The 10,188-nt window shown below is 41.3% G+C and overlaps 1 protein-coding gene across 2 annotated transcripts in view; it reads left to right on the top strand.

The window, feature by feature from the left end:
• Positions 1-7,308, top strand: part of SDAD1 (SDA1 domain containing 1) — a 30,987-nt gene extending 23,679 nt beyond the window's left edge. For both annotated transcript variants that reach the window (XM_005304106.5, XM_065595972.1), the window contains exons 18-22: positions 974-1,071; positions 1,783-1,973; positions 2,513-2,597; positions 3,081-3,242; positions 6,823-7,308. In XM_005304106.5, the coding sequence (XP_005304163.2) occupies positions 974-1,071; positions 1,783-1,973; positions 2,513-2,597; positions 3,081-3,242; positions 6,823-6,873 (587 nt within the window). In that variant the 3' untranslated portion in view covers positions 6,874-7,308. The remainder of the gene's footprint in view (positions 1-973; positions 1,072-1,782; positions 1,974-2,512; positions 2,598-3,080; positions 3,243-6,822) is intronic.
• The last annotated feature ends 2,880 nt before the right edge of the window (positions 7,309-10,188 follow it).

Here is a 10,188-nt window from a genome sequence, read left to right on the forward strand (position 1 = left end):
AGAATTCTAGTTGCATGTGAAAATGTGGTGCACGTCTCTTGTAATGCAGGAACTTGCATGTGTTTGACACTGTCATGTCTTGAGTAACCCTGGCCATGTGTGCATTTGTCCAGTGAAACAGCACTAGTGCTGCCCTTGAATGAATGCAATACACCCAGTTATATTTGACATTGGGTCTGTGCTGCTTCATACCGTAGTTGCTTTAGCAAGAGATAACAAAGGGGTTTTGTTGCTTGCATGACTAATCTTCAAGGAAAAGCAGGTCATATGGCTTCAAAAATGCACCTGTTCAGCTCTCCCCAAGATAAATAACTGTTTGCTTACTATGTCCTTGAGTCACTTTGAAGAATTAAGAAGAGCAGTGCTCAGGCTGTTGAAAATGTAACATGACTTTTTCATATAATGTGTGCTGCTTCCATAGCTGTGTGAACTGGTTGGATGTTGGGGATGCTGCAGAATATCGCTGCATGCATGTAGGGTGCCCTGTGCAGTAGACATCATGGGGCACTCGTGTAGCGCTGTTTATCTTCAGAGCCTTTTCCAAACACATTTTATAACTTTATAGAGCTCTTTACAATAACTGCAACATAGGCTGGCAGTAAATTAGGTTTACACGATCGCTTGTCTCCATTGCCAGTGATCAGACATCAGGCACACCAGTGTTTTGCATGCTGCCTTGGGTGTTTTCTTACAACTTTGGGGATAACATGTTTATTACTATGGTTGGTCCCACTTACAACAACTGATGACGTCACAATCTCCATGAAGGATCTGATTCTAGGTGCTGTATAAACTTGTAATAAAGTGACAGTTTCTGCCTTAAATAGCTTGTGTACTATGTTAATTACAAGATGCAGGCAGAGATAACATAGAAGGAACTGAATCTGGGATCCAGTCTTAATTGCTACATTTATTATCATGCAATTGAACTAAGTCTGTTCTAGTCACTGTGTGCGCCTCTTCCCCTGGGCAGATGGATGGCAAAGTGCCAGTTTCAGTGAGGAGGAAGACGACGAAGATGGGGAATGGATAGATGTGCACCACTCCTCAGATGAGGAGCAGCAAGAAGTAGTGAGTTTTGTCATCACTTTCTGGCCTAAATAGAAATGTGATTTGCAAAGATTGGGCTTGATTCTCTATTGGCTTGCACCTTTAATGTAGTTTTCAGCTGTGCCACGTGGGTGTAGAAACAGTAGCTAATGAGAATGGCGGTGTCTCATACCCCTTTGCACAGGTATAAGTGAATATCCACGGGTCAAAGCAGGGGAGAATCAGTCTTGTGTGTAAATATTTTACAACCTATGGGGAATAGGGCAATTTCCCCCCATCTCCAACAAAGAGTAGTAGTATTTTGGCACATTTATACTGCTCCTTACCCCTTCTCTCTCCCTTACACATGAAGAAGCACACTCAACCAATTTCCTGAAAAGCCTGCGAACTTCTTGATCACAGGCGGTGTGGTGCCCCAACGTGGGCTCTGTTGGTAATGTTACACCCACCGTTGAACTTTGCTGTAGACCTGAAGAAGGCCAGTGCTACTCCCTCCCCTACGCCTCTCACCTCCCAAATATTGCACCTCTATTATGTTTTCAATATTCTTGTCTTCTGCCCTAACCAGCCATATGCCCTTATTATAAAGGCAAGTCCTGTTTCTCTCGTCTGACCCACGTAGGTGGAGAGAAACAGGACTTGCCTTTATAATAAGATTATAGTGTACAAATAAACCATACAAAACCATTGCTTAAAGACCCTGATGATTGTCGCTGTTGTCTGCATTTAAAGGCGGAGAAGATCAAAAGCATGCCTGTAGAAGAACAGAAAGCCAAAGCAGCAGCAGTTAGCACAAGTCGGGTTTTAAGTCAAGAAGACTTCCAGAAAATACGCCTGGCCCAGATAGCCAAAGAACTCAACTCGGCACCTGGCAAAGCTGCAAAGAGGAAGAACATTGAAATAGACAGTGATGAGGAGCGCAGGTAGAATACAAAATTCCTGTTCACTCAGGTGGTATAATGGATATTATTTGTATTGCGGTAGCACTTAGGAACCTGAATCATGGGCCAGGACCTCATTGTGTTAGGTGCTGTACAAATGCATAATAAAAAGATGTGTCCTCATGCCACACAGCTTCCAATCTAAGTATGAGACGAGACAGAGGGTGAATATAGGAGGGTTAGCACAAGGGAACAATGAGATGATACTCGTCAGCTTGATAGGCTGTGGTCTCAGCACACTGGCTGCCTAACCGCTGCTGAGATTTTTGTAGGTATGGTAGTTAAAAAGGGATTTGAAGGAGGACAATGAGGCAGCTGTGCAGATGTTTATGGGTAGCTCCTCTCATGCATAAGGGCAGCACGGGACAAAGCACAGAGGTGCTTGTGTGAAAGTGGGCAGTGAGGTCCGAGTCCACATCTCGAGAGCGAATGAGAGATGATGGAGAGGGCGGGGATAGACCCATGCGTGGTGGGAGCTCCCGTGATGGCAGACAACATAATATTCTCTTTTCGTTTTGCAGGGGAGAGTTGCTTTCGCTCAGAGATATTGAACATCTGCATAAGAAGCCTAAATCAGACAAGGAAACAAGACTGGCCACAGCCATGGTGAGGAGCCGTGATATTCCTCTTCCTTGCAGATTTTCAGGGGGTTCAGGCTTTGCAACCTGCAGAGTTACAAGAACACAATAGGGGCAGGTTTGAAAGGGCACAGGCATGAATGACAGTTAGACCCCCAGGTTGCCATTTGTGCTTTTGAAGATCTCCCGCTCTTGGGTACTTTGCCGCCCTGGCACAGACCAATGGTTAACTTTAGGCCAGTTCCTTGTGTCTTACTGTGGCTGATGCTGGGAATTTTAAAAGCTCTTTTTTTAATAGAGGCTCTTGTTCAAAAGATACAGTTTAACAGCCAATCACAAAGCACATAAAATCGCCCAGGAAAGCAGAGTGAGTCTGGATTTGCAGCTCCAGGAATGGAAAGTGTGCAGCGGTTAATGGCATTTCTACAGAGGCCAGTTAGATGAGGCCACTTGCGAGAAAGGAAGATAACCCTGTGGGCTTTAATTGTTTGGATATTTTTTTCCTCCCGAGGCTGGAAAGACAGACAGAAAAGAATTTGTGAAAAGGAAAACGAAAATGAATCCGTTCGCCAGCTCCACTAACAAAGAGAAGAAGAAGCAGAAGAACTTTATGATGATGAGATACAGTCACAACGTCAGAACAAAAAATAAACGTTCCTTCAGGGAAAAACAGGTCAGTATTTAATACTCAGCCCATTGGTGACAAAGTAAATTGGAGTCTAGTCAGGGCAGTGTATGCAACAAACTTTAGTTACTTGTATTTCAGCTAAAATAAGCGCCCCTCACATTCTCTAGGAGGTTTTATGTGCTTAAAGATTTCCCGTGTCAAAACTTAGTTCAAATGAACGTATAATAGGCTGCTTCTCTTAAACTAATGATCACCTGCCAACCAACCCAATAAAAAAGCCATTTGTGCAGTCTATACATCCCTTAGCCTATGTCCTATCCAAATGCCTGGGCTTTGTAGCAGTCACAGATCTGGGCTCTTGAAGACCAATGGCTACCGGTGCTGGGGGGCGGGGCTTGTCTGCATAGACAACACACAAATCATGTGGTGAAGTTATGTTAGAGTTGTACCATGGTACGGTAATGTAATTATAACACAGCATGGGCCCCTTGGCATAGGCAAGGTCAAACTTTGATTATATTATCAGGACACGAGTGTGACAGAACATGCTACCTTTGCATGGTCAGAATTGGCTTTGCAGACCGGCCTTTTAGTCTATCCTTTTATTTTCCTTTGGGCTCCTCTTCAAACCCTCATTTCACAGTCACCATCTTCCTGATTACCTTATTCACCAGAGACAGTTCTGTCCTCCCTTTCATGCTGGCTGGGTATGCTGTGTCTATGATAAAAGGTGCCTCTTGAAATCCTCTCATCTGCTCTGGAAAATCTCAAGGCCAAAGTGTTGCCGACTCTTTTAATGTCACTGTACTTGCGCCGACTGTTTTGAATATGTTCAAAGATCCATTTCCAGGAAAATCCTGGTTTGTGGCTTTCTCACCAAGCTGTCCCTTCGGTAGAGTATGTGTACTGACTTCATTATAAACCCACCTTTGTCAGTAAGATTTGGGTCCCAGTGAGTAGCTCCGGGGTCTGTTTCTGGCTTTTTATTCCCTGCTAAGGGCAGCCAAACAGTGTTGAGATCAGTTCGCCAGTGGCTTTTGTCTTTACAAACCAAATGAGGAAAGTAGATCCTGGATATTCTTACGCTGTTTTATTAAATAACATGACCCTGGACCAGTACCTCTAAATTTGCTCTTTACTTGGTATTTTCTCCGTTTCTCACAAATGTGGGATCTAGGCTGACCCCATTGACTGCAGCAATGTGCTGATTCCACCCTCTCTTATAAAACACAAGAGGTTCATTTTGTGAATGAACAGCTTAGGTACTTCAATGAGCTTGCTAATCCTCTGCACTTGCATTGAGGTGCTGACGTCTCTGATTTGGTAGGCGGCCAGGCTACCTCACTACATCAGATCTCTATGAGAAGCAAAATGAGCAGCGTGTTAGTGATTTGAGCCAAAAGGCTTGAACTAGCCCCCGTTGTGGGGGACCAGGGTGGGGGAGAATGGCTTAAAAGAACTAAAATTTGATTTTATAGTTTAAAATCCAGAGCTCAAATCCCCATTTTAAATTAGGGCTGTCAAACGGTTAAAATAAAAATTGCAATTAATCGCAGTTTTAATCACACTGTTAAACAATAATAGAATACCAATTTAAATGTATTATCAATATTTTTGAATGTTTTTCTACATTTTCAAATATATTGATTTCAATTACAACAGAGGATATAAAGGGTACAAACGTTTATACTTTTTTATTACAAATATTTGCACTGTAAAAAGATAAACAAAAGAGAGTATTTTTCATTCACCTCCTACAAGTACTGTAGTGCAATGTCTTTATTGTGAAAGTACAACTTACAAATGTAGGATTTTTTTTTTTTTAATATAACTGCACTTAAAAACAAAACAATGTAAAACTTTTTAGAGACTACAAGTTAAAGCGGTTTCCCAGGTCTTTACTTAACCCTTACATATCAACAATTCTCACGATAAAGAGATCGCACTACAGTACTTGTATGAGGTGAATGAAAAATACTATTGCTTTTTTCTTACAGTGCAAATATTTGCAATAAAAATAAAGTGAGCACTGCACATGTATTCTGGGCTCTAATTGATATCAATATATTTTAAAATGTAGGAAACATCCAAAATATTATAATAAATTTAAATTGGTATTCTGTTATTGTTTAACAATGAGATTAAAACTACGATTAATTGTGACTATTTTTTAAATCTAGTTATTTTGTTTTGTGTTAATTGTTTGCATTAACAATGATTAATTGACAGCCTTATTTTAAATGTGTCAACATTTCTGGCAGAACCTCTCTGGAGTGACTCTGCACTTGTAAATGTCAGTCTTTTTTTTTTTTTTTTTTTTTAAAGAAGTTTCATTTGCCCTTTAAAGACACTACTTTAAACCTACTTAAAGGGACAAGAGTGATATTGTACTGATCTTTTCCAGTTTAACACCATTGACACAGTGCAATGACATTTATATTACATTAGTGATTTTTTTATTGTACAGTGTCAAAGAAGTGTCACTACTGCTATGTTTACTGCTTGAATCTAGGAGTTCACTGACTTTCTTGGTTGTATTACTAGTTCTATCTAGGTACGAGTATGATCCTGTCATGATAGTGCCTGCCATTGTTTTTGGTGTAGGGGTTTGAGGTGTCTTTGTCTCTCATTTTTACAATATATATCGAGATTTTTTCCCCTAAAGTATTAAATAATCTGCTTGGTTTCTTGGCATTTTTAATTTTTTTCTAGACCAAGTTATTAAGTCTAGCCTGATTAGTTGTCACTAGAAAAGTTATTATAGCTTTTCCTTACAAGGGTAATTTTAGTTAGTATATTAAACTTTCCTAAGTGCTTAAAATAAGAATTAAATTGTTTCCAAATTAGTTTTTATAAAAGCTTTTAGCAGAAATATCCAATTTTATCTCAATGTAAATTGTTTGTGCCATTACATTACATTACAAAGTGCATTACATTAAATACATAGGCGTAATACATCTGTGCATAGAATACCTAGGACGCTAGCCCAGGCAGGCTGGCTTGATTCCAGTCAGGTGACTCATAGACTTTAAGGCCAGAAGGGACCATCATGATCATCTGACCTCTTGTACATTGCAGGCCACAGAACCTTACTCACACCCTCCTGTAATCAATCCATAACCTCTGGCTGAGTTACTGAAGTCCTCAAATCATGATTTAAGACTTCAAGTTACAGAGAATCCACCATTTACACTAGTTTAAACCTGCAAGTGACCCGTGCCTCATGCTGCAGAGAGAGGCAAAAAACCTCCAGGGTCTCTGCCAATCTGACCTGGGGGGAAATTCCCTCAATGCCACAGCTATTGCATCCAGGAAAATCTAGTCCATGCTGTAATTAGTAGCACGTGTCCTCCAATCTATAACTGAATTAAGCCCACAGTTTTAACTATGGTGTGATTTTTTAATTCCTGTGTGGTGGTCTTGCCTGCTAATGTCTTCTACCCTAGAGGTGGCCACACGCCAACAATGAACAGGATATATATATATGGTTTTCACATCACATGGGGATCGCTGCATGATGGGTGCTATATTGGTATTTCAGTTAAATACTTGAAAACTTGTAGGCAAAATACCTCAATATTCCACTGTTATGCAACATGATTTATTTATGTATTTTGTATTCTAGCTGGCATTACGAGATGCACTTTTGAAAAAGAGAAAAAGACTGGTGAAATAACTTAAAACAACAAAGGAGTGGACTGATTTATATCCTTACTGTGGGTACAGTAATAACCCTGGAAACAGTTTTTATATTGGAAAGTACAGGATCACCTGTACTGAAGAATTGGATGTCCATTGCATATAACTCTGAATACAACTGATGATTGAATATAACTCTGCAGCACCAAACGAGTCTCATTTGTATGTGTTGGCGTCAAGAGGCCTTAATAGGCCAGAAGATCTTGCATTCTAGAAGCATCTTAGGAAGGGAGGCAGTTACCTTTTATTGAATATAACTTATTTTGAGTTAATATTTACAGGGACATAACCAGTTAACTAAAGCAAGGAGAATTTCATTGTTAAATATTTTGCCTGAATCATGGAAAATGTAAGTCCTAAATCAGTCCATGTAAAATAACTTTTATATAGATTAAAAACTTTGTGCCTTTCATAAGCATGTAATTTTTTTAAAGGACTTTTACTCTACAATACACCATAGTTGAAAATGGTTAACTTTCATTTCCCGTTTTTAGAAATAGAAGGTGGGTGAGGACTGAGGTAATATCTCTTATTAAAAAAAAACGAGGAGTACTTGTGGCAACTGAGAGACTAACAAATTTATTTATTAAATTAGTCTCAGGTGCCACAAGTACTCCTAATTCTTTTTGCTGATACAGACTAACATGGCTACCACTCTGAAACCTATCTTTTATTAGACCAACTTCTGTTTGTCAGAGATAAGCGTTGACGCTACACAGAACTCTTCTTCAGGTCTGAGAAAGGAAACCAGAGTGTCACAGCTAAATACAAGATCAAATCGATAGTTTAGCATAAGTAGTTAGCACATACTCTAAGATGGGGTTTCTCAACCTTTTCTTGGAGTCCCCCCTCTCCCCCCACCCTCCTCAACATGCTATAAAAACTTCATGGCCCACCTGTGCCACAACAACTTTTTCTGTGCATATAAAAGCCAGGCTGGTGTTAGAAAGCAGGGCAATTGCCTGGGACCCTATGCCACAGGGGCCACTGCAAAGCTAAGTTGCTCAGGCTTCGGCTTCAGCCCCGGGTAGGGTGACCAGACAGCAAGTATGAAAAATCGGGACAGGGGGTGGGGGGTAATAGACGCCTATATAACACAAAACCCCAAATATCAGGACTGTCCCTATAAAATTGGGACATCTGGTCACCCTAGCCCCGGGTGGTGGGGCTTGGCCCCGGGCTGCAGTCCTGCGCAGTGGGGCTTTGGCTTTCTGTCCCTGGCCCCAGCGAGTTTAATGCCAGCCATGTTTGGAGAACCCCTGAAACCTGCTCACTGTTGAGAACCAGTTTCTAAGGGACCTTTGAAGGTGAAGTGACCCGTTAACATGCGTGTAGTCATAGGACAAAAACGGGGGTTAGTGGGTTACAGTGTGTTGTAATAAGCTAGAAATCCAGTGTCTTTATTCAGGCTATGTTTTGTAGTGGCTAGCAAAGTTATGAATTTGAACTCCCGGGCTTGTCTTTTGAAAGTGTTGTGCAGGTTTCCTTTGAGGATGAGGACTCACATCAGATATGGAGTGACTGTTTTGTGAAAAGTGTTCACGCACAGGTGATATAGTGGTTTTGTCTTTTATAATTTTCCTGTGTGAATTCATTCAAGGGTGTAGTGATTGTCTGGTTTCACCCCCATAGCTGTTGGAGCATTTAGTGCACTGGCTGAGGTACACCATATGTTGTGATAGGTATGTGCAGGACTCATGGATCCTGAAAGGTGTATTGTAGGGGGTTGTTGATCATCAGAGCAGTGGAGATTTGTCTGCAGGTTTTGCCTCTGTTGTGGCAGGGTCTGATGCTGCTTTGAGTTGGTAACTTGTCCTGGTATAGCACCCCCTTCTCCCCTGCCCCTTTTTGTGTCCTATGACCACAGAGGTGTTAACAGGCCCCTGAATCTTGAATGGTCCTTTTAGAATACGTGCTAACGGCTTATGCTAAAGTACAGGTTCAGTCTTGTTTCTAGCTGTGACACTTACCTTTCCCAGACCTGAATAAGCTGGAAAACTTGTCTCTCACCAACAGAAGTTGGTCCAATAAAAGATATTATCTCACCCACCTTGTCTCTCCAATATCCTGGGACCAACACAACTACACCAACACTGCATACCTCTCCCCTTTTTGTTTAAAATAAAACAAAAACAACTCGTAGTTTTTGTAGCTTGTTCAACCAAATGATTGTGGATGTGCTCCAAAACTGGAACAGTTAGTGGAAGAATGGGATCTGCATGACTGTTCTAAAACAATGCCCCTCTCCTGAAACTGACACCATATAAAGGCAGAGATTTACCCATACTGAGTCAATTGCAGAATGAGGCCTAAATCTGGAAGTTGGAAGATGAAATAAAGTGCATATCTGTACCGGGCCCCTTCTGATAACACCTAACGAATTACTTTTCTGTAACATTTTGCCATGCAAATTTTTTATTCAGAAATAATTTGCATCCTGTTCTGCCACATTTCTCCCTCTCATCTCTGTCCTTTTTGTTGGCTGTCCCTCCTCCCACCTTGCTTTTCTTTTGACAAGTTCTCTTTTAAAAACACTTAACAGTACATTTCAAAGTTAGAAGTTACAAACTAGATTGATTTTTTTTTTTAAGGCCAGTTCTCCCTCCACTTTAAGTTTCTACTATAGAAAGTGTAAACAGTAGCTCATGCTTTGTTTGTATAATACTCATACCAGCTTTAAGTGTTAGTAGAAAGTCTGAATCCATACCTGTAGTAACAGGAACTGCTTCTTTGGGTGCATTTGTGTATGCCTACATCGGTACTGGAACTAGGGCTGCTGCTACACTCCCTGCCTTGAAGTGGTTTCCATTTTATAGACCGGCTTTACCGTTTGGTTCAAGTGCTCGCAGCACCCCCACTATTAAAAAAAACATGTTCCAGTGCCCCTGAATGCAGCTAGAGCCGTGTGTAAATACATAGCAGAAGCCTAGGAAAGACGCTTCAGTGGTTTAAGACTGGCGATGGCTGAACTGGGATGGCAGGAGGCCTGGTTGGGTCTGTGGGGCAGGAGCCAAGATAGGGCTTAGCAAAGGGAATGTTTTAAAAGCTTTGCTCTAACGCGCAGCCTGATGCTAATGCCCTGACTGAAACCTGGCGGGTTTACAGCCGCTTAACACCCTTTGTTTTTAGAAATCTGTTTCCTTATATAGAGACAGGGATTTACAGCGGCCGGGGGCAGAGCCTGACCTGCCATGGCCCCTACTACGGTGACCAGATGTCCTGTTTTTAAAGGGACAGTCCTGTTTTTGGGGACTTTTTCTTATATAGGTGCCTATTACCCCTCACCCCCATC

This window comes from Chrysemys picta, chromosome 5, assembly GCF_011386835.1.
Source record: "Chrysemys picta bellii isolate R12L10 chromosome 5, ASM1138683v2, whole genome shotgun sequence".
NCBI classification, from domain to species: Eukaryota; Metazoa; Chordata; order Testudines; family Emydidae; genus Chrysemys; species Chrysemys picta.